At 41.7% G+C, this 25,586-nt stretch overlaps 1 protein-coding gene across 4 annotated transcripts in view; it reads left to right on the top strand.

The window, feature by feature from the left end:
- Positions 1–25,586, top strand: part of DYNC1I1 (dynein cytoplasmic 1 intermediate chain 1) — a 306,473-nt gene that overhangs the window by 66,225 nt on the left and 214,662 nt on the right. For all 4 annotated transcript variants that reach the window (XM_025872919.2, XM_073898848.1, XM_073898846.1 and 1 more), the window contains one exon: positions 10,789–10,904. In XM_025872919.2, the coding sequence (XP_025728704.1) occupies positions 10,789–10,904 (116 nt within the window). The remainder of the gene's footprint in view (positions 1–10,788; positions 10,905–25,586) is intronic.

The raw sequence follows: 25,586 nt of genomic DNA on the forward strand, positions 1-25,586 counted from the left end.
GCTTCTGTGCCCTTGGCTCCCTATATTCTTTCTGTGGATGCAGTGTTTTCTCATATGGCTCTCTTTGGGTGGCTCCCAAGGCCATATTTTCTATTTTGTCTTCTTTTCTGAGCTTTGGTCATATATCTCATTCAATTGGAAAACGCTTCACCACAAACTCATCCACTTAAGTACTCCTTTTTAACCCCAAAGCCTATCTTTCTCTGGATTCCCCTGTGTCTTATAGTCACACCACTCACTTTTCCTCCCGTAAGGCATGAGGCCTTGAAAGAATCACCAATTGATTCTTTTTCCTTCACCCCCCATAAACTGCTAGGGCCTACCCCCTTCATTCTTTTCCAGAGTCACCAAACTACAGCATGTCCTTTCTATTCCCAGGGCCATAACCACCTTGGACCAAGTCCCCACATTTGTTAGACCATTGGTCACAAATCCAATAACCATGTCTCTGGCTGCCTCCTATGAATTAACGCTTGCCTGGATTCTCTGTTTACTGAACCCACCCACCCACCCTTTGCTTGTAGATCATTTTTCAATTCCTTTATGCCCAGCTTCTCAGGTCCCACACATAGTCTCTGGCCACTCACTTGTCAAAGAGAGAGACTGACACACCATTCTTCACATGGTTGCTATACTAATGTTTCTCTGCAGCTGTCAGTTTCTTACTCAGTAACTTTCAGTAATTTCTCATTATCTACAGCTTGAAGTTCAAGTTCTTTAGCTCAAGATTTTAAGCCCTCTAAGAGTCTGGTCTCAATGTACCTCTCTAAAATTAATCTTCCATTGCTCTTAAACTTAAAACTTCTATTCTGAAAACCTGGTCTCTCAGGTATAAAATGTGAATTCCGTCTCCAGGTCTTTGCCCAGGACCACCTCTCTAGGTCACCCTCCTCATTCCTTTCTACTTGACCAAGTCCTGCCTGTCTTTCAAGACTCATATCAGACCTTCAGTCTCACTGAAACTTCCTTTATTTATTGAAACACATAGTAACCTGCCCATTATACTCCCCTGTCCCACTTACTGTATAAATCACTCATGTTGACTCTTACTATTGTCTTCCTTTCATTCCTATTTGCCTTTTGGTGTATATGTTCAACTCCTTTTTCTGCCTGTAAAGTTAGGATGTGGAATAGTGCCATGCTTCGAAAATTGTTTGTGGTTGCTGATAATGATGTTGGCTGAAGTAGTTCCTTTGCTAGTTGTCAAAGACACTGTACATACCCACATAAGATGTTTGGACAAGGAAGAAAATGGAACCATTACCATTCTTGCTGTCTTAGGAAATCTTCTTTGAGAAACCTCAAGGAATCTTAGAAGCAACACTAGAAAAATTCTTTGGCAGCACCATTAATGTATCAGGGGATGAAATACTCACATGCAAATAAACAGGAATAAAACCCAGCAGGACTGAGTGTGGGTCCAGTGAAGACATTCTTTTATTCCTTAGCCTTGACCTACTTTGTCATCTGGCTAAATAACTCCTTGTCTCTGAGAATATCTGTTCCTGATTTGATCTGCATGAGTTCCAAGTCTCATCCCTGCTCCAGACTTCTCCTTATTGCTGTGACCCTTTTTGGTTTCCTGGCTTTTGAGGCCACGTACTGGCTTTTGACCTAAGCTCTGACTGCCACCTTATCTACTGTCACTCCTGTCCTGCCACTGGGTCTAATCGATATACATGTAGCATTATGATTTCCAGTCACTGAACACTCTGAGATTGCTATTCCAAGATTATGACTGAGAGCCTTTTGTGATTCACAGTTTGTAACTTTGTAGAGTTTCTTAGGTGCCTGAAGTATACTTTTACTCTGGCTTTTCTGTATCTTCGTATGACGTTTGCATTGTGACATTAGAAAAAAAAATCCTACTATGCTCTGTCTTGCAGCTTTACTTCCCAATATTGATGATGAATTACAAAATGAGTCGTGCACTCTGATATAAACAGATCTTTAAGAATTAGCTGATGGTATCTGTGAAATTCTCATGACAGCCATCTCACTTAGCTATCTGAAGCCAGTTCTCTGATATTGTTGGGTTCCTTTATGAGTCCACTAGAGATAATACAGCACTCTTTATGCAATTTTTCCCACTAATCCTGAATATGAAAGGCAGGAACATCAAGTTTGTTATATACAATTCACTGTGGTTTGAAATTAGAACATCAGAGAGAATATGTGTTGTATTGTAACTAATTGATTCAGGAAGAATTTGATGATGCTCATAGCAGTGATGGAAGAAGGTTCAAGTGCTCTGAGAGCTTTCATGAACCATTGAAAGCTTTTAGTCCCTCTCTTGAATCCATCCTTCTACAGTCAGATTTGGCTACTGCTTGGGGCCAGGGGCTATCAGTATGGATTAATATTCATGACAAAACCTTTCCCTGCCCTCCTGCTCAATCTTGCTACAGAATATTAAGAAAAATTAAGCATGGGCAACTGGATATCCACATGCAGAAAAAATGAAGTTGGACCCCTACTTCATACCATCTATAAAATTAACTCATACCAAAAATCTAAATGTAAAATCTAAAACTACAGAACTCTTAGAGGAAGAGAGATATAAATCTTCATGACTTTGGATTGGGCAATGATTTCTTAGATATGACTCCAAAAGTACAAGCAGCTAATGAAAAAAATAAATAAATTAGACTTTCCTGAAGTTGAAAACTTTTGACTTTAAAAGACATCATTAAGAAAGTGAAAAAACAGCCCACAGAATGGGAGAAAATATTTGCAAATCATATATCTGATGAGCCTAGTATCCAGAATATATAAACAATCTCTTGTAACTCAACTACAAAAAGACAACCCAACAAAAAGACAAATGGGCAAATAGGGGTACCTGGGTGGCTCAGCTGGTTGAGCATCTGACTCTTGATTTTGGCTCAGGTTGTGGGATTGAGGCCCTGTGTTGGGCTCCTCACTAAGCAGGGAGTCTCCTGGGGATTCTCTCCCCCTCTCCCTCCCCCCCATGCATGCACTCTCTCTCTCTCAAATAGATAAATAAATCTTTTTAAAAAAATAAAATGAGCAAAGATCTTGAATAGGCATTTCTCCAAAGAAAATATGCAAATGCAAATAAGCACATGAAAAGATGCTCAACGTCATTAGCCCTCAGGAAAATGCAAATTGAAATCACATCAAGACACCACTTCACACTCACTAGGATGGCTATAATAAAAAGACTAATAATAAAGGTAGGCAAAGATGTGGAGAAATTGGAACCCTTGTACACTGCGAGTGATTATAACTTTAGTGAAGCCACCTTGGAAAACGGTCTGGCAGTTCCTCAAAAAGTGAAACATAGAATTACCATATTGACCCTGCAATTCTACTGCTAGGCATATGTCAATTCTGAGAGAATTCAATCCAATTCCAGGAGAATTGAAACCATATGTACACATAAAAGCTTGTACACAAATATTCATAGCAGCATTTTTTATAATAGCCCAAAGTAGAAACAATACAAATGTCCATCAACAGTTGAATGAATTAAATATAATATGGTATATCCACACAGTGGAATATTATTCATCAATAAAAAAGAATGATATATTGATACACGCTATCTGAATCTTAAAACATTATTATGTGAAAGAAGCGAGGCACAAAAGGTCACATCCTGTATTATTGCATTTATATGAAGGTAGAAGGTAGGTCAGTAGCTGCTGAGGGCTGGGGAGAGGGAATGGGGAGTGACTGCCAGTGGGTATGGAATTTCTTCAGGGGTAAAGAAAAAGTTGTACACTTAAATGGTGGTGATGGTTACACATCTTAGTAAATATATGAAAGCCCACGAAATTGTACACTTAAAAAGGGGGGGAATTTTATAGTATGTGAATTTTATTTCAATAAAAAGTTAAGATACCCTTCATCTTCAGTCTTTGATCAAAGGGCTCTGATCCCCTTGCCATCAATAACCACTCCACCAGATCCTTGCCCTGTCAAAATTATTTTCTCATTTAAATTCTTTATTTCTTTATTTATTCTCTATTCTTTTTTCTTAAAGGCAACGAGATAGTAATTTCTTTGAAATCTAATGGGTGTGCTTTAACGCTCCACATGTAGGCACAAAACAGTGACTGTCTCCATATTTTCAGGTCGCAGGTGCAATGGCTTTAGGAGCCAAAGTTTTGGGGTCCGTGGCTTTGAAAAGAATGGATCCCTTTTCAGAACATAGGCACAAAACCAGGGTATCTTCTTTTGGTAGATAACTCTTTGCAAGTATTTTTTTCTCTTCACGATTAAAAAGAATGTTTAAAGTCTTAATCACATTTAAAAATATCAGTAAAGTTTTTCTTCCACTTTCACTCATCTTTGAAATGGGAGCCACAGAGTATGTGAGAATTCCAGTGTCTGTGTACATGTTTCTTATGCTGTTAATGATAGGACAGAATCCTTCAATTTGGGGGTAAGTCTGTATAACCTTGACTCTCTGCAGCTTTGGTAGAAATCATAGACCATGCTCAGGTCACACTTGGAGTTTTATCTTTCTTGGATAACGAAATTTTGTAAGCAGTTTATTAGCAAAGCCACGCTAACCTTACTATGGTTGGACAGACAGGAGATCTCAACTGAACCAGCAACAGAAAGGGAAATGGGCCCAGAGATACTGGGAAGGGAGTAGTTTTCTTCTGGGGATTCAGAATGTCCAACCCAAGGACAAATGGGCAGAACCTGGGTAGAACGGACTGTGCTTGTGGTGAACTGGGAACTTTTACATCCCAAGTGCCAGCAAACGACCTTCTCAAACTTCAAATAGCTTCACTTTTTATTCTTTATCAACACCCAGTTTTTCTTTTTAGAAGAAATATTTCAATTTTGGTGCATTATGGCTTTGCCCAGCCAGCTGGTTCAGCAGGTTGACAGGGGCAGGTGGAGAAGAAACTTCCAGGACTTTTAGTGGGGAGTCCCACCCCCGCCATGGGGCCCCGTGTCACCCCAGGACTATACCAGGTTAGCTTGTGAGGGATCGTGGTTCCTTGCCCAGGGTCTCTAGCATCCCCTGCCTGACTTGTTGGTTTTAGATCCAGGACAGACTCTCGCCAGTACCTTCATATGTTGAACACTGCAGTCTCCTTTGCCTGCCTCTTATCTCTGGCTCATCTTGGTTCATCTTTGCGCCTGGCCCATCTCATAGAGCTTTCTCTACAAGCTCGGTCCAGGGGCATCCTCCCTTTTCAGTGGGACTAAGACCTCATCCTTTAGGATTTGGCTACGGATTGGGGAAGCCCAGGTGAATCTGGTTAAATAGTGACATCTGTGTTCCCACACGTTACCCAGTATTTCTAACTCAATGGTACTCAGGCTTTAGTGAGCATAGGAATCACTGGACCCTGCCCCCAGAGTTTCTGTTCCATGGGTTTCAGGTGGGGCCTGTGAATTTGCATTCTAACCTGTTCCCAAGCAATGCTGTGGCTGACGGTCAGAGACCACACTTTGGGAACCGCTGCTCTAGGACTTCTCCCATTCGGGTTCTCTCTAGATTTGTTAAATGTGGTCAGAGTGAATCCAAATATTGAGAGGCCTTATTGTATTTCTTAAGTGACATTGAATTGCTTTCTTACGGTTGTTTAGAACATGATACATGTTTAATTCAGTACATTTAAAATTCTATTAGAGCCTCTTATTTTGGAATAAATTATCAAGGTGAAAAATACAGAGTATAATTTAATAATAATGCCATGTCCACCATGGCATTTGACGGTTAAAGGCTCAATGTACATTTCTGTGTGATGCCTTCCGCCTTTTCCTTTTTCTAGTCTTCTCTTCCTCCCTCCTTTCCTTTCTCTCACATTTATTTGGTGCCTGTTCTGTACCTGACATTGAACGGAGGACCGGGGTATAGAGCTGAATCAGTACAGGATGAGTAAGTTTGCAGCCATGTATGACATGAGAAGACCAGGGGTTGTGGCAGACGTATCTGCCCGCACAGTGGTAAGAGGATGAGCTCTGCAGGAGGGGGGCTGGGCAGGCAGCAAAGCTATCCCAGAGCCAGGACTAAAGAACCTACTTAGAAGGAAAAGGAATCATAGTAGCATCAGTTCTACGATGGGGTCCCCCCGCTTTTGCTAAGCAGTTTAATTTGCATCCTTGTATAAAAGAATTATGAGCTGGTAAATCTTGAATAAAAATAAATATGCTCAAAGTTCATACTTTTTTAAATATTTATTTGAGAGAAAGAGAGCATGAGAGGGGGGAGGGTCAGAGGGAGAAGCAGACTCCCTGCTGAGCAGGGAGCCCAATGCGGGACTCGATCCTGGGACTCCAGGATCATGACCTGAGCCGAAGGCAGTTGCTTAACCAACTGAGCTACCCAGGTGCCCTCAAAGTTCATACTTTTAAAGGAAATAACTACCGGCTACTTCATCTCTTAAACATAGTTTGTACCAATTTTGTCAGCCAATAAAATCATAGAAATATTTTTCTACAAAAAGGAAAGTTGAGGAAGGCCTTGATCACAGGGTTGTATAAATGGATGGATTCTAGATCCATTGACGTGCAGGCCCTTAGATGGGTCCAGGGCCGACTCAGCCTGGTGATGGGTATTAAAGAGGGCATGTATTGAATGGAGCCCTGGGTGTTATACACAAACAATGAATCATGGAACACTACATCAAAAACTAATGATGTAATGCATGGTGATTAACATAACATAATAAAATTAGAAAAAAAAAAGAATTGAGGACTCAGAGAACACACCTAAGAGGCAGGTCTTTGCCCTGGCAGGGTGCCACCTCCTGGCCAGTCTTTCGGAACCAGCGAGGACTGGGAACCTCTGTGTGGTACTCACCTTGCAAACACTACCCTATTATGTCCTAATACTTCAGGCCTGGCTATGTCTCAGGAATCCTTTCTCATGCTTATAAAATTATCACATGTGCTTGGCCTGCCACTATATTAGGTTTTAAGAATGCGCCTCACTAAGGCGATGCTCATAAGGCACTAGGAAAAAAATAGGAGGACAAGGTCAACAGAACAGTTTCTAAGAATATGGTCCTTGGACTTGATGTTTGATGGAGCCAAGACGTGGGCCTGTCACTTACTACCTTTGTGATTTTGAGCAAATGACTTCACACCACTGAACCTCAGTTTTCTCAGGTGTAAAATCAGAATATGATGTAAAGTTGTACTGAGGATAAAATAAGATAATATATGAAAACTGTTTATATGCATTATAACCACACAGTTACTAAAGCAACAGCAAAAGGCCACAAAGAATAAAAACATTTGATATAAATGCAGCTTAATCAATCTGAAGACTGCATGGACAGATAGAGTAATCTATCAATTACCCTGCAAGAAGTGTTGCAAGGGATTGCTTTAAAATCTGAGACCAGGGGGCGCCTGGGTGGCTCAGTCGTTAAGCGTCTGCCTTCGGCTCAGGTCATGATCCCAGGGTCCTAGGTTCGAGTCCCGCATCGGGCTCCCTGCTCGGCGGGAAGCCTGCTTCTCCCTCTCCCACTCTCCCTGCTTGTGTTCCCTCTCTCACTGTCTCTCTCTCTGTTAAAAAATAAAAAAAAAAAAATCTTTAAAATCTGAGACCAAGTCACTCACAAGTTTATAGATGTATCAGCTGATGGACACGTTGGGAGAACCACGTGATCAGAGCTAGGCTTTTATGTCTTCTTGACAGTTTGGGTGGAGTTGGGAGCTCACAAACAGTGTCAGTGAGGGACTGGTTGAAACTTTTCGATAACTATTGAGAAAAGAAAATATTTTGTTTAGTGAGATAAGCTCATTTATACAAGATAGGTTTTGAAAGCAGAGAGGTTTCAGGGTGATAATACTTTCAGTTAAAGGAAAAGCAAATAGAGTCTTCTAACCAGCCAAAGCTATGCAAAACTATAGTGTCTCCTTGACAGAGATAATCTCCAAATCTATCTTAAAGAATTTTTAATTTAGAGCACTTATAAATCTGTTTTCTCTGATTTTTTAAAACAAATATAAATGTTATGATCATCAGTCAAAAAGATAAATTAATAGTAGAGATGCTTAGGCCAGGAACTGCTTACTATGTGCCAGGCACAAAAGTAAGTGCTTTTACAAATATTAACTTCATTCACTCTTCACAACCACTCAATGATATGTACCTGTTTTACAGATAAGCTTGAGGCTTAGTAGGGTTTGTCACTTATCCAAAGCTTTTACCTACCATTCAGCTGGTAAGTGACCAAGCATAGATTTGAACTGAAATTCGTTTCTCAATGAGTACATGACTTAACCATTATGCCATACTGTCTTACCAGTTGGTTTTGATTTGCCATGGTGGATTATGTCTGCTTCCTATTTCCAGTGTCTGCTGCTGGTTACCCAACAAGATAGGCCTCCAGCTTATGTCCCATTAGTTAGAAGCCCTGGAATCCCTGCCTGCAGGTATAGGTACCTTTTAGTGCCTCACACGGATGCCCATAGAAGTCTAGGATCCAGGGTGATCTCTTCATGCTGGGGGTGACCCCACTGGAAATGGTGGGATCAAATGGGGTGTCTGGGTGGCTCAGTTGCTTAAGCGTGTGACTTGGTTTCAGCTCAGGTCATGATCTCAGGGTCGTGGGATTGAGCCCCGCGTTCAGCATGGAGTCTGCTGGAGATTCTCCCCCTCTTCCTCTGTACTCTCCCCCTGCCACCGCCCCTGTTTGCTTGCTCACTCTCTCTTAAATAAAATATTTTTTAAAAAATTTTAAAAAAATTGAAATGGTGGGGATGTAATACCAGCACATGTTTCTTTTCCATCTCTTCACTTGAGTGACAGAGCCTGACCTCTTGGGACTTCAGAAGGCTGCTCTGGGCTATGAAACAGCAGGAGAGGTAGCACCCCAAGGAGTCCTGGGGTGTCTATCCATGCTTTCTTTTTCACCTGCTTCAAGAAAGACCCATTTCAGGAAAGAAAACATTCTTTGATGTTAAACTAATCCCTGAATTTCTTACTTTGAAACTTTGAGCCTTTTACCTTGTTTGGCAACTTTGTTTCTAGCATGTTTTGTTTGTTTTCTGCTAATTCTGTGTGAGGAGGCTTCCTGGAGTGCAGGGAACCCAGCCTGACCCTCCTTGGGGGCCCAGACTTTGGAGTGAATGAGGTCTGTGGGGCCCAGGGCTGCGTGGCGCTTGTTGAGACTTTAGAGTTGGCCAAGCAGGCTTATCCTCTAAACCCACGTTTGTTTGTATCTGCTCTGTGCACATCTTAGATAGCACCTTGTTTGAGTAACTCACAGAGAAGAAGAAAATTTTATGTTCCTAGAATGCTTGGGAAATCATATGTGGAAATTTCTAGCTGTGACATGTATTGTCTTTCATTTTATTATTACTACTAGAACTAAAAGTACAATGAGTCTGTGCCATCTGCTAGTAATAATTAAAAACAATAATATGAATAGAATGTGCTTCTACGGGTGATAGAGAGCTAGGGAATGTAGCTGGGATTCCCTGTATGAGCTATCGAGCTGTGTGTTTATTTCACCTTTCCCTCTTTCCCTCAGACACACACACATACACACACACACACACATACACACACACACACACACACTGTATGCCTAGAAATTTTTAAGAAACATGGTAGAATATGTCCCATGCTAATACTAAATCAATTTGTTAAAAAATAGTATTCCAGAAATTGTTTTAAGATATATGTGTGTAAATTATGCACATATGTACACATAATATATATGTAGTATATGCATGTAGTACATATACATTACCGTAACAATCCTAATAGCAAGTACTAGTAATATCTCCATTTTACAGATGATGAAACTGAGGCACAGAGAGGTTGGGTACCTTGTTCAAGATCACACACACAGCCTGGAAGTGGGGGGCTAGAGTCTATGGGCTTAGCCCGTAGATGGCTCTGCCATCTCCATGATTTGTATGTTTCCTGGGTGACGTGGGAGGTACTTCAGATTTTTGCAGTAGCTCAGAAATCACCATTAAGAACCCTAGGTAGGAGTCGGCTTGGTGGGAAAGGCACTGGACCAGGACTCAGGCCAACAGTATTTTAGCCCTCATTCTACCATTTATGAGTTGTATATACTTGCACATGTCTCTTACACTGCATTTCATTTTCCTCATCTATAAAGGAGATGGTGATAATGTCTTCCCCTATGCCTCACAGAGGTGTCATGAGGACAGATGACATGATAGATGTCAAAGACATCTGAAAACGCTTGAAGTGTGACATAGATATTCAGAAATGATTTTTCACATGGTCATAGTTACTTGGGGAATTCCAGGCTAAACATTTATTACTCTTAGCCCAGCATCCTCTTCATTCACCTATGCGATAGCAATGTCTTTAAACAAATCCACATGCTAATCTGTGTTAGTTCCTTCCTGGAGAACTGAGAAGTGTTCTACTCCCCCCTTGGCATGATCCTCTCAATACTATCATGGCAAACATGTTACTCCACTAAGAAATCATCTTTCTTTTCTTCTGACTTGATGATCGTTACTTTTTCTTTGTCCATCACACGTAAGAAGCTAGGACCTCGTATTACCAATGAAAATTCCCTTTATAAATTTAAATCAAGTGAAATCAAAGGTGCTCTGAATGGAAGGGGGTCTCCTCTGAGCCAGACCAAGACTTTGTTTTACAGATAGAAAGGCTGAGGGTCAGCATGAGGGACCTACCTGACATCACCAGCAAATTGGGGCCAAAGTGGGCCAGAAAGCCACATGTTCCAGCTGCCAGCCCAAGGCCAGTCCTAGTTTATGGTCCTGTGTGATATTACTGATAGCTCTTCTGTAAGGAATGCCTTCCCTCTTTAAACGTTTGTCGTTTGTCACTTACAGGCGGAGACTGCACAGGCTGGGTGTGTCGAAGGTTACCCAAGTGGATTTCCTGCCCAGGGAGGTGGTGGCCTACTCCAAGGAGACCCAGACTCCTCTAGCTACACATCAGTCTGAAGGTAAACTGTGTCTTCTGTTTGCTTTCCGTATTATCTCTAGGAGAAATTGCCAGTGTGTTCTATCCTTCTTGTTGATTTTATATCTTACCATAGCAGATCTTCCCAGGACAGAAACATAATGATGCGCTGAAAATCTAAGGCTCCCTTGGCCCAGATTTTGAAAGCTCTGGACAGGGAGCCCGGTGGTACTCCTCCAAAGGACCCGTGAACTTTAAAATGGATTACTTAGCTGACACTTTGTCAGAACTGTATGAAGGGGAAAAATCATCACAGGGTGACATGCTAAAAACTTTTCTGAATTTTATCAGTAAGAACAGTGCATACATTATGAGTCATCATTTTCAGGAGTCAGCAAACGGTAGCACACCACCTGTTCCTCAAAATCGAGTGTTTTGGGATACTACCACCGCCAGTCATTCGTGTCTGTAGTCTGTGTGGCTCCTTTCTTGCTGTGATGGAAGGGTTGAGAAGCTATGACAGAGCACTCACAGCTCACACAGCCAAAAATCTTTACTATAATCTGGCACTTTATAGAAACACTTTGCTGACCCCTGATTAACTTTGCCATTCAGATGACAACACATTAGAGTTTCTTATTTAAAACTTAAAATCGGTTAAAATCTCCATGCTTCTTCATGCGTACCGGAAAACATCAGGTGGAAAATTCACATGCACATCCCAGCCAATCAAAAAATACACTAAGAGAAATTGAAGCTGATAAAATGCTCCCTAGAAATAAGGAATCACATGTAAGCAGAAGAGGGAGAGATATATACTTAGGATAAGAGGAGGTGGCATCCTTGGAAAAGAGCATTATCGGTATAGCCAAGCAAATTCTCTTTTTACGTTATGGTATTTTACTGTTGGTGTGGTGAAGAGGATGGGAGAGTTCTGGGGTCATGGTTGTTATGTAGTAAATACTGAACAGAAGCCAAGAGAATGAAAAATGATTTGAATGCCTTGCTTGGTTTACAGCAAATACACGTATTAGTGCAGTTTGGTTTGTGCAAGCTACAGAGATTTTCAGTTTTGGTTCCAAACACATAATATCCAAAGCAAAGTGAAATCTGGTGCCTTGAAGTAGAGTACTCCCTACAGGTCTTCTGGAAACCTTTCCTGGGTAATGCTAGCTGCTGCGGGGACAAGTCTTTGGTGACAGGGCTTCCATCTTTCAAATCTGATAGTGAAATGATTATTAGAAGCAAACAAGTAGCACCCTCTGGTGGTGAAATTTTAAACCAGTCACTTCAACAGACTTCAAGAACTGCCTATTAATATGGCAGAAAATACAAAGTTAGAAAAGCCTTTGGGAGTTCACCTAGCCTATCCTTGGACCTCCAGGCAGATCAGAAAGATTATTAAAAAACAACCTCACCACCCAACCAAAACATTTGTTTGAGTTAATTTGCTGCCAGAGGTATTTGCAGAGCTGTAGCCTGAGGTATGTTTATTTAGCCAAAAATCTGACCCATAACATAAAGTTATACAAGTGAAATAGGAGAAGGAGTGAATTCTATTTTGAAAATGTGTAGACTTCAGGTATTGGAAGGGGTACAGACATATTTACAAGGGAAGATAAATTAAGGATGAAAAGGCATGGACTCTCAACTTTTAAACTGGAACACATCAAAAGAAAAAGCCTGGGCATTCCGTTTTATGACTGCAGAGAGCGTTTGGGCGCCCTCATTATGCTGTGGTCCAAGCAGCAGGAAAGAAGGAATTTATTTCTCAGCCATTGGCAGAAATTCTTCCTGTTTTTTTAACAAGATTCATAGAGGTTTTTTGTGGTGATGGGTGTTTCGATGGTTCAAATTCCACAATTCAGATTTGAACTCAAAGCTAGCTACTGTAGCTCTAGACATTAAACAACACCCGATGGGTCCAGACTGGCAGAACTTTAGACTGGGGTTCAGCAAGTTGTCCTCTCGCCACAGATGCTTCTTTGAGCCTTGGCTGCCCACGGTCGCCCAGCTGCCTGGCTGACAATGGTGCCCGGTGCTCGCCTTTCACCTGCTGTGTGAAGGGAGCTGGCGGAGGGAGAACTAGAGGGCGTAGCGAGCGGTTGGCAGTGGGAATCCACTGCGTGGCAGGTTTGAGTTGGCTTCTGATTTGGGGCTTGAGCCAATTCAGAGGCAGGAAATGATGAACTACTGGATTTTATGACACAGTGAGGCTCTTGGATGTGGTGTATGTAAGATCCATAGCGTATTATTGCCCATAGCATATGGAGGAATGCCATTTTTTAAGTCATATTGTGACTACAGAAAATGTAACAATATTCAAACGAGTGATCTCAGAGCATCAGTGTGTTCTGTATCCAGTGGAGTTCCAGTGCATTCAGTTTTTGCCATGTTACCACTTTACTCTTTAAAATGAAGCTTAAGTCTCTTTTCTGCACTATGTACTATAATGAACATCCTCTTAACTTGTGATCGTAGTGACCTGTTCTGAGAAACCCTCCAGAGAACGATTTAAACCAGGAAGATTGAGGACTGAAGTCCCTATGAATGCTATTTTTTCAATACAAATTTAAGTCATCAGTTACAGAGAAGTAAGGCTGAGAATAGGACACCCTGATTTGGGGAGCAGGGTATCTCTACCCCCAAAACATTTTAAACACATGTTTTTTATTCCCACGTAGTAAGAAAGGAAAAAATTATGCTTCCCTGCCAGACTACCTCTGCCTTGCCTGTTATTAATACGCTCTGGACTGCCCGTGACCTCCTGAGATTAGTTAGGAGCCAGTCTTCTGTATCCTTATTATAGTGGGTAAGTGACTGGCTCATACAAGGCCCCCAATAAATGCTGTTGAATGACAAAGATGATGCCACAGGTATCTTTGAAGCTCCTAAGTTCTGTAATGAGCCCTGGGAGAATGAGAATTTCTTAACTTGCTGGTAATGCGTAAGCTGCTCTGGAGGGAGGAGGAAGAAATGTACACAACCTGTTGATAGTTTTGAAGTGCTCTCTGATCTTCCTCTCCTCTTCATATCTTATCAGTGGGAACTTAATGGCTTCATGTTGGCTCCCCCCTTCCCCTACTTCCCTCCCCTGCCTTGTTTCTTATGCCCAAGAAAGACCAGTTTGCTTTCGTTGCCCACAGTGCCACACAGCGTCGGCTTCCATACACTTGCACATACTGTCTCCCAGGCCGGAATGCCCTCTCTCCTGTCTCTCTTCCTTTGGGAATTCAAAGGAGGAAGGAACAGTCAAGGATTAGCTCCTCAGTAATTCCGCTTCTTGTAGGCGTCGCTCCTACTGTGGGCATAGTCCATTTCCCCCTTTATTACTTCATTTTTAATGATTATCTAAATGTCTGCCTTGGCAGACATTTGAGCAGGCTGTGTGTCCTTCCCTTCCATGCCCAACATGGTGCCTGGCTCAAAGAAAGGGTTCCATATGAATGGAAGAAATGAAGAATGTCATGATGCTGGCGGAATAAGAAAGAAGGAAGAGAAAATATTCACTGGACTTCAGTGGGGAGGGAGTATAATCTATGTATTAAGGCTGCATTGGTTTTATGGGTTTTTTTTTTTTAAAGATTTTATTTATTTGAGAGAGAGAGAGAATGAGAGATAGCACGAGAGGGAAGAGGGTCAGAAGGAGAAGCAGACTCCCTGCTGAGCAGGGAGCCCGATGCGGGACTCGATCCCGGGACTCCAGGATCATGACCTGAGCCGAAGGCAGTCGCTTAACCAACTGAGCCACCCAGGCGCCCGGTTTTATGGATTTTTTAAGGAAAAGTCCTGAGAATGAGATTGTGCGGTGAGGGGAGTGCAGTGTTTCCATTTCAGCCAGGCCTCTAGTTTCACTCCCATGAACGTGGGCATTACCTACCCATAAACATGGCACAGTTGTGAGAACTGAAGGAGAAAATCACCTGCATTGGGGAGGACAGAACAAAGCAGTCACCAAGTCTTTACTGTGTGAAGATACTACTTAGGTACTTGAAGTTTAGAAGAGGTGTGTGGGAAGGTGCCTAAGGAAGGCTCTTGTTTCACCTTTGCACTTAAAAAAAAAAAATTTCTTGATTGGTTGAGGAGAATTTCTACTTTGGCTTCTTATCCTCTCCAGCATATACTAAATCCAAAAGCTAGTCTAGTAGTCTAGTCTAGCGCTGTCCAATAGAAACATAATGAGTGGATCACTCCATTTGTCTCTTTGGGGTAAATACCCAGTAGTGCAATTGCTGGATCGTACGGTAGCTCTATTTTCAACTGTTTGAGGAACCTCCATACTGTTTTCCAGAGTGGTTGCACCAGCTTGCATTCCCACCAACAGTGTAGGAGGGTTCCCCTTTCTCCGCATCCCCGCCAACATCTGTCGTTTCCTGACTTGTTAATTTTAGCCATTCTGACTGGTGTGAGGTGGTATCTCATTGAGGTTTTGATTTGTATTTCCCTGATGCCAAGTGATGTTGAGCACTTTTTCATGAGTCTGTTGGCCATTTGGATGTCTTCTTTGCAGAAATGTCAGTTCATGTCTTCTGCCCATTTCTTGATTAGATTCTTTGTTCTTTGTGTGTTGAATTTAATAAGTTCTTTATAGATTTTGGATACTAGCCCTTTATCTGATATTTCGTTTGCAAATATCTTCTCCCATTCTGTCAGTTGTGTTTTGGTTTTGTTGACTGTTTCCTTTGCCGTGCAAAACCTTTTTATCTTGATGAAGTCCCAATAGTTCATTTTTGCCCTTGCTTAATTTAGTAATCTGAAGGGGCACCTGCACCCCAATGTTCATAGCCACAGTGTCCACAATAGCCAAAGTATGGAAAGAGCCCAGATGTCCATCAACAGATGAATGGATAAAGAAGGTGTGGTGTATTTATATATAATGGAATATTATGCAGCCATAAAAAATGAAATCTTGCCATTTGCAAAGAGGTGGATGGAATCAGAGGGTATTATGCTAAGTGAAATAAGTCAATCAGAGAAAGACCATTATCATATGATCTCACTGATATGTGGAATTTGAAAAACAAGGCAGAGGATCATAGGGGAAGAGAGTGAAAAAAAGAAACAAGACAAAACCAGAAAGGGAGACAAACCATAAGAGACTCTTCATCTCAGGAAACAAACTGAGGGTTGCTGGAGTGGAGGGGGGTAGGAATGGGGTGGCTGGGTGATGGACACTGGGGAGGGTATGTGTTGTTGTGAGTGCTGTGTATTGTGTAAGACTGATGAATCACAGACCTGTACCCCTGAAACAATTAATACGTTATATGTTAATTAAAGAAAAAAAAACCCATAATGACCTAGGGAGGCCTAGGTTGCCCCACCCACCAGTCAGTTAAGCAGTGCCTTCAGCTCAGGTCATGATCCCAGGGTCAAGCCCTACGTCTGGCTCCCTGCTCAGCGGAGAGTGTGCTTCTCTCTCTGCCCCTCCTGTGCGCATGCTCTCTCTCTAACAAATAAATAAAATCTTAATAAAAAGAAACATAATAAGCCATCATTAATTTTAATAATATGTTTTATTTAACTCAATATGTTAAAAAACATTATCAAAACAATAATATGTAGTCAATATAAAAATTATCAGTGAGATATTACACATTGTTTTTTTATATTAAGTCTTCAAAATCTGGTTTGTATTTTACACTTAGGGCATATCCCAATTCAGACACTAAATTTTCTTTTTTTTTTTTTTAAGACTTTATTTCAGAGAGGGTGGGGGAGAGAATGAGCAGGGGGGAGGAGCAGAGGGAGAGGGAGGAGCAGAGGGAGAGGGAGAAGCAGACTCCCCGCTGAGCAGGGAGCCTGACTCGGGGCTTGATCCCAGGACCCCAGGATCATGACCTGAGCCAAAGGCAGACGCTTGACCAACTGAGCCACCCAGGTGCCCCCAGACACTAAATTTTCACTGGAAATACTTGAACAATAATTATATTTCTGAAAATTTACAATTGAAACAGCAGATTCAAATGCCACAGTTGCTCCAAACATATTTAAAAGCTTTCCAATGATGGAATCAAATATCAGTTTTTAAAGTTAAGTAAAAGTACAAATGCAGTTCCCTGGTTGCATTAGGCACATCTCAAGTGCTCAATAGCCACACAGGGTTAAGGGCTCCTGTATCGGACAGCTCATGTCTACCACGGACCATCATTTCACAGATTGAGAAGCTGAGACCCACAAAGCAAGCCTGGTCTTCACTTCACCATGGCTGGCCAGAGGCACTTGGGGGAGGAGACACCTCCTGATCTGTAGGGAACGCCTCCAGGGGCACGATGGCATCATAGATTTTCCTCCCTTTTGTGAGATCAGCTATGTCCAAGCAGGTGTTAGATGGTGGGACAGAAGCAAAGTTGTATTCCAAGCAGGGCAAGTTCATAAGTAAGCCTCATTCTGTCATCTTGGAGACAATTATGAGAACTCCCCTGGGTTCTCCCTTCATTGTCCAGAGTTCAGATAATGGGATGTCCACTCCTTCCACCCTAACTTCACGCTGTACAAAGGACTGGCAAAGACTGTGGATGACCTCCTTGTTTGTTATCTATGCCCATGCTGCTTCCCTCTCCCTTTTTGCCCCACCCTTCTATGTGAAGTGATTAGAGAAAATGATCAAGGCTTGAATTCTAAACCGCATACAGTTGAGTTCTAAATCTTCTTACACCTTGGTGGCCCCCAAGAGCACAACTCTTTGATACAGAATTGCCAAATAAAGTCATTTTCCAGAGAATCTAGGTGGAAATATTTATTTGAAACCTTAACATGAAACCAGGCAGTTCTTAGGGTTATAATTTCCTAGTGGAAGCCAATCCGGAAACTCCTAGAGATAAGTTGGGAAAACACAGGCTTTGGTGGTATAATCTTGACTCAAGCTCTTCAACTGGCTCCCAGGTTCCTGGACCTTACACTCGTTCTCTAAACTTACTATTTAAAGAACAGCCAGGTATTTGGAGACAAGCCATGGTGGCATCTGGATGCAAATTAAAAATCCCTAGTGAAGATGACACACAATGGTCTTATTTTTTATTTCTGTTCTGTAGACAAGAACGGACACTGTTCCAGAAAGATACTGACATCTGCCATGTTTTGCTTCCTTGAACTGTGCCTGCCATTTCTGCTTTGAAATTTGATTAAAGTGTTAATCCTCTTTCAGAACTAACTGTAGAGGCTTCAGGCCCATTGTTAACAAGGTCCGCGGTTGAGGGATCCTCTCCTAGGACATTCATTTTCTTTAACAATATTAACCTTGTATCATCTTGGCAAGTCTCTTGAAAAAAAAAAAAAAGATGGGCTATTTTAGAAATGCAGACACTTCAGAATTTATTTTTTAGATATTATTTGTATTGAATAGACAAATTTTCTGGTTAAAAAAAAAAAAAATTTTCCCTGTCCCTGAACCTTCTTTAAAGCTATTGGTCAGGAGAGCTTTGGTGGTTTAGCTCTTGGTTTAAATTACACATTGAAATTTCTACTGGCTTAGATGCTGGCCAGTTTTGATATTCCAAAGCAGAAGCCTCATGCTAAAAGTTAACTTATTTTTTTAAGCACCTAGGGAGAGTGCCATAGATGGTACAGTCAAATAAATTCATTTATCCAAAATATTCCTTCCAATGAAAACAGAAGGGTGCTAAATGACAACTAAAAACAAGAATTCAGTAGAAAAGAGGAAATGCAGAGCAAGACTTGGTACCAGTGGACGCTGTCTTATTTCCTATACTTCTGTAATCTGTAGTTTTATAAAGGGGGGTGGACATTCAGAAAAATGGCCCTAGAGCATCATGTGAACTTTAGGCTCAAAATGAGATTATATCTTCATCACAGTACCATACTGGAAAATAAAATGTTATACCTTAGGAAGATGGTCTAGTAACTTTGTTGAAACATCAGTTAGCCACTTAATTAATCAACATATCATATTCTCTAGATCAAGGGTTAATGTACTGATGGAGTTCAGAAGTAAAAGATTTTGTATGGAATAAAAACATTGTCCTTTGAAAGCTGTTATGATGGATCCATCCCTTTAGTATTCCATACAACCTTAAGGTAGCCTAAAGAGCCTCTTCAGAGCAGGAAGATGAATAATGAGGTGGAACTAAGGCTCTGGGCCTGGAAGCTCGTGTTAAGAACACAAAAGCAGTTCTGAGATTTTTTTTTTAATCTGACTCCAAGGTTCACACATGGTAGGTACATGATCTAAGTACATTTCACTGAGAAAATCACTAATACCCAAATTATAGACCTGATATCAAGTAAATATGTAATCATGGATCACTAACTGCTTCTCCCAGATCCATTTACAAATCCAGTTCCCTAGATCCTTCAAGCATACCTTCTCATAGGTCCTCATCACTGGTCATAGGCACATTAATTCTGTGTACCACTAGTGCCTGGCATAGTGCTTAATATTTGGTGTGGGAATGGATGGATGACTTGACTTAGCTCAAAGATTAACAGCAATTGTCTGCCTAATGACCCAGGTAATGGAAGAAATAAGAGAAGGTCAAAGGGTAGGACGTGGGGGAGGTGCTCCTGAATTCCTAATTTTAAACACTGGAGACTATAGTTAATTTAAGCAGGAAAGAACTTGAAAGGAGAATTCTGTAACTCACAGAATCAACATGAAGATTGAAAAAGTACACTCAGAGGACAGGCAGAAACCAAGAGAAGCTAATTATGAAGGAGACAGCCCAAACTGACAATACATAGTTTTCAGTAAGTCTGTGACTCTGCTGGTCACTACCTAGGGGAAGCATGACAAGCAGGAGGAAAATTCAGAATAAGTTGTTATTCTAGTGAAAAGATGTTGATTCCTCTCTCTGTGATAGAAAAAGATGAAAGTGATTGATCTTGCTGATTATTCTTTCAAGATATGGTCCAATATTGAGCGTTGAGGTTGATCTCTGGTTGGGCAATAGCCCGGGCACTGAGTCAAGGCCACTGAGTTCCTATATAGCCTACATTCTTGCCATCATTGCTCTCAAATCTAAAGATCTCTGCCATGATTCCCTTTTAGAGCTACTTGTCTGATTTACCACAGACACTCTAGGTGTTATTGAATCAGTGGGACCATAATTTCTAAGCTGTATGGTCACTTAAAGGTAGAAGCCTTTTGAGTCACCTGGCAAATGGAAGGAAAATGTGCATGGTGGCTGTTCTGGCCCATCCAGCGTTATGACTCTCCATATTAGATAAACAGTGTATTTGCCATATACTTTGAAGTTTACCAGACCACTAGACCTATAGAAATTTTTCTGAAATAGCAGGTCTTGTATATTCAAAGATTTTTCTCCCATCTTCTAGCCTACTTGTCTTAACTAGGTATTGAAGGTAACCCAGCTTATTCTCCTGGCCCTGCTGGCGTGATACCCTGTGTGGCAGGTGGGGTGATCAAGTGCTGTAGCTAGCTCAGCCCTGATGTAAGATGATGAAGATGCGAAAAGAAATGAGGTGGGTCTTCTTTTGCTGTCAAGCAAGGCTTAGTGTAGAATGTGGTTTGGGGGTACTCCCGAGCCTCCGTAGTTTTCCCTATATTCAGTTTTCCGTTATTTGCTAATCAGCACTGTGACTTTCACATGAGCAACTTGGTGAGGCTGGCAATTCAAAGGGCTTTTATTCAGGAGCCCACAAAATTTAAATTTGCTTTTGATTTTGGCAAACGTGTGTGCAGACGTTTATCACAACCAGAGAAATTCCCTGGGCCTATGCCTTGAGCTAAAGTGCAGAGATTTGAGTTTTTCATCTCTTCTTTAAGCTGTCCAGTCCCATTAGAAGCATTCATCTCACCCTAGTGTCTTTAAATTCTTCATGCCATTCACACTGTTCAGTGGCAGTGGCACTTTGATCCCTTAAATCCTTCTTTTCAATGAACACTTCGTTAAAGATCACCACAGAAGAAAAATTATCCAGCTATTTGTTATGGCTGACAGGTTCTCATTCCCAGAGTCTGAGTTTTCATTTTCTTTAGCCCTTATTAGGGCAAACAACCAACACCAGTTCCCTGATTGTCTTCTGATACTCCTATCTGTGCCAGTCTGGGTCCATGTTGCCAACAATAAAAATTAGCTCTGGTTAACCTAAACAGAAAAGGGATTTGTTGGAAAGATATGAGAGACTTGGTAGAACTGATGAATTAGAATTAGGTCAGAAAAAGAAGGACGCAAAGCAGCCCTAATCTCTACTGTGACTGTATCTGAAATAGGGCTTTTAGGAGGTAATTAAGGTGAAATGAGGTCGTCTTGGTAGAATCTTAATCCTATAGGATTGGTGGCCTTGTAAGAGGAGGAAGAAAGAGATCTGTCTCTGTCTGTCTCCACGTGCATACACAGAGGAAAGGCCATGTGGGGACACAGCGAGGAGGCGTCTGCAAGCCAGGAAGGGAGCTCTGACACACCGAATTGGCTCGTTACTTGATCTTAAATTTCCCAGCCTCCAGAACTGTGAGAAGATAAATCTCTGTTGTTTCAGCCACTCAGTCTATAGTATTTTGCGATGGTAACCCAGGCGGACTGAGACAGCGGCTAACAAGGTCACGCCACTGATCCTGTTCAGCCTGGTCAGACCGAGCATCCTGACTTCCTGTCACTGGACGCTCACAGTCACACTCAGGATTGAAAGTCACAGCTGCTTTGAAAACCTCTACTTCTCCTTGAAACCTGACAATACTCGCTCGAGATTTAAAGAGCAGTGTGGAAGTCCACTTAGCTAGACCCAGGTTACATGCCCTGCATTAGCTGTGAGCGGCCAGGCAGAGAAAGAACCGCCCTAGCCCGGTTTCTGGGATGCTGAGGGAGGCTATGACTCTACTTTGATCTGTTTTGCTCTTCTCCCTGCCAAAAGAGACTGTTTGGATGCTGGACAGCCAAAAATACATATTCAAAAAATGCCTACTCTGATGTGAGAATAAAAAGGGGGAGGTAAAAAATTATATTTATTATGTGCCTGGCATACTCATGTACTTACAGTGCTGCTATAGAATTTCCTCATCTTAAATTAGAAGTGCAGAGAGAATGCAGCTCCTTTAGTTTGTCCTCAGCTGTCTATAATACTGCTGGCTGTCAGGGGAAAATGTATGAAATAAACAACTTTAGTGCAGTCTTTTGTTTTAAACAGTCTCAGTTGGTATGTGCAGTTAAAATTGGGTGGAAATGCTGAAACCTCACTCCCACTTTCTCCCTAAGATCTTGACCAAGTGTAGAGGGGAGAAAGGTGAGGTTGACATGATCCCATGGCCTTGGTGGAGTGGGGAGGGATAAGAGGGACCCTGGCCTTGTGCCAGCCCTTGCCAGTGTGCTGGCTGACATCTGCTGTTCTTTGACCTCCTGGGCACTGGCGCCCAGTGCTAAGGCACGTCAATGGTGGACTAGTATCTGTTTTCTTTGCTTGGCAATGTTCCTAGGAATATGGGCCATTTCCCTCTTGATAATTGGCTTTTCTCTCTCAACTTTCCTTGCCTCCAGACCTGGAGTCAGTGCCCTAACCTCTGTCCAGTCCCTGGCCTAGAAGTCAATCCCCAACCCATGCTGTGTAGTCTCTTTATCTACCACAGCAGACCCTCGTGGCATCCTGGCCCTCCATTCAGCGTCCGTTGCCTCAGATGATCTGAGGGAGGCTCAGCTGCCCTCATCAGTTCTTCTCTCTGTTTTATCATGCCAACCACCCCCACCAAAGCTGGGGTGCCTTGCGGTGAATGAGATCTGTTGCATGATGGTCTCCTCCTAGCTTCCCAAACAGGAGATGCGGTTCAAGGGTGCCTATGCGCATTTCTCTTCTCAGTTTATTTTGCACTGCACCCCTCCCAATGCTTCTCTCCAGAAAGTGAAAATCCAGATACATCTATATATTTCTCTCTCCTTCTCTCTGCATGCTCCTTTCCTTGCCACTTATGTGGAAATAAACTCCTGTGTTTAACTCCCCCCCGCCCCCCAGGCTAGGGGAAGGAGTATGCACAAGGGATGATCTTTACAGTTTTTGATATTCTAAATGGTAAGGAAAAGGAATTTGGGATATTCTTTCTCCTTCAATTAAACCTAACTCTCCTTTGAGAAGGGAGCTGAATCTTCCCTTAGCTGCTTTATTTTCATACTTTTGTATCAAATTCTAATCTCTCTTCTAGCAAATGAATACCATAGGTAGATTAGAGGGAAGATCATTATGTTTAGAAAGACAAATAGAAAAACACATTCATACTCTTCAAATATAACTCCCACAGCACATCAAAATGAAGAGGATATCTCTGTTCATTGCTCTTGATCAATAATAGATTCAAAAGAAATACCAGGATTAAAGAACATTACAGGGTATAACAAACCTTTTTATTTGGTTATAAGGATAACAATTGCTATGTTGACTAACTCAAGAGGTATATAAAGTTTTCATTTCCAGCATGGCAACACGGGGAACTTTGCGGATTTGCTTCCCAGTAAAACTAGTGAGAATTATTTAAGAAAAAACAAAACAAAAATAAAAAACAAAAACACCCCACCTATTTGAAGTCTCTGGAAATGATCCCAAGGGCATATAGTAAATGAAAAAACATTTACTAAAGAAAACTTACTATAACTTGGTAAGAACAGGAAGAGTCTATGATATTTTGAACTCTTCCTTTCTCTTCCCAGTTTAGCTTGAAGCAAAGTCTACTTCAAATAAGTGCAGCAAAGAACAGTTAGCTGCTTCTCCCACCAGCTCCCAGGTGGAAGGCTACAGTATCTTCCTGGGAGCGACAGGACATTAGCATGTCCATATCTGCTACTAGCTACCTGTTATAGAGCCTACTTTCCAAGCAAGGGCAACTGAGAGGTGGGCATCCTCTTCTTCAGCCTAGAAAGAACCTGAAGAATGGGGACTTTACCTTGACTTCAGCATTCTACAAATTCTGGGGCCCCAATCGCTCTCACCCAATTCATATGTAAAGCAGAGTTTCCACTTAGGGAGAGGCAAGCCAAATAGACCAGAGGCTACAGCAGGACCCCACTACACCAAGCACCCTGCTCTGAAAGCAGGGGTATTACTCAGAGAGAAGTGTGCCCCTATCCCCTCCCTCAGTGCCAGAGTTATGGCTCAGAGATTTTGTTCAGGGGAAAAAGCAGGCCATAAAATATAGAGCTCAGAATCTCTTCCCAAAGAAGCTGACTTCATTTGCAACAGAGAGTGGGGTTCAAGCCAAAGGACATTCTCAAAACAGTGAAGGTTATGGTGTAGAGCAATTAAGAGGCAATGGGTAGATGCATTTGAGATACAAGTTAAACCTTAGGCTGGCTAGTTTACCAGACAGAACCAGGGAAACAGACAGCTAAGAAGAGCCCTCCTGGGATCAGACAATCTCAAAAATTGATCTCAAAAGCTATTTTTGGAAAGGAGTCTGAATTTAATTGGATCAGTCTATGGAGAAATTTGTGCCCCAGGACATTGCCAAAAACAACAGAGCAATCTGCCAGCAATTAGTGGAACTTAGGGTACAGTCAAGGAAAGGGATGGTTAAAGGGACTGCAAAAGACCATCATTCCAGAATGACTTTGTACATATCCAAGGCTACATCCTCCAACGAGCAATATCAGAGGCTTCTCGCCATGTGTGGAGGGGGAAGAAAATGGTCTAGTCACTAAACAAAGAAGCAAATGACAATAACCAACTCCTAGGGAAGGGGAAGGGGATCAACCAGAACCCAGAATTTCTACAATATATTATCTAAAATAACCAGTTTCCAACAAAAACATGTGAGGCACACAATGAAAATGGGAGGTCTGACAGGGGAAAAAGCAGGCAAAAACCTCCCTGCCTATGAAAGTGAGCAGATGTGGGCTGTAACAGGTGAAAACTCCAAAGTAGTAGTAGTTTCTCTCTCTCTCTCTCGAGAGAGAGAGATTGTCTTATTTCTCATTTGGGTGCTAAGAATCTCAACAAGTATTAAGAAAATCATGGTAAGATATCAGTTCTGGAGAGATGAAAGTACTAAAAATAACATTAATGACCCTAGGTAATTAAAAAGAAAGTAACCAATGTTCGGGGGGGGGGGCGGTTTACATTCTACCAACAAGGAAAGAGCTCATTTCTCGAAGTGGATCTCAAGGTCAGAGGGGAAGCAATAATAAAGTCAACTTCACGTTGAGCTCTGAACTTCTTTTACTTCTCTGTGAATGTGCATAATGCTGGACCTGTGTGCAGTAGGACCAACTGTGCAAATTAGGAAGTGGTTTGTGAGGGCCAGGATCCAGGAAAGTTGTTGCACTTGGTGACTTGTTTAAAAAGAAACAAACAAAACTCTGGTTACTATATTATCATAGAGCCCTAACGTGGAATAAGATTTCCTATAAAATGATCAGTTCAGGATTCTAATTTTGGTAACAGTTCAGATAATTTTGTCGCAGGAAAACATATATTAGACTGAGAAGATTCCCTTTTTGTAAAATCAGGAAGTTTTTGGACTATGGGGAAAAGAGTTGGTCTCATTTAACAGCCCAAAAGTTGTAGTGTGAAATTTCTTCCTTGTGGTCAATAAAGCAAGTGCCCATTGTCTTTGTAAGTGTGGTATACTGAAGGCTCAGGCTGTTGCCAATGTTTTTTTCTGGTACTGGGAAGTAAGACTCAGCTGATGGCTCAAAGAAAGTGGGAATAACCTAAGTCCCTCTACCTGATTATTCTCTAATGTCATTTGGTGAATGGAAACCCGTTCATGTTCCTGATTAAGCAGTTGGGGTCAGGCATATGCATGGAATAGCACACTGGGTGATATTAGTTC

The sequence above is a fragment of the Callorhinus ursinus genome, unplaced genomic scaffold (assembly GCF_003265705.2).
Source record: "Callorhinus ursinus isolate GAN/ISIS: 27379988/994484 unplaced genomic scaffold, GSC_fseal_2.0 scaffold12, whole genome shotgun sequence".
In the NCBI taxonomy this organism is placed as follows: domain Eukaryota; kingdom Metazoa; phylum Chordata; class Mammalia; order Carnivora; family Otariidae; genus Callorhinus; species Callorhinus ursinus.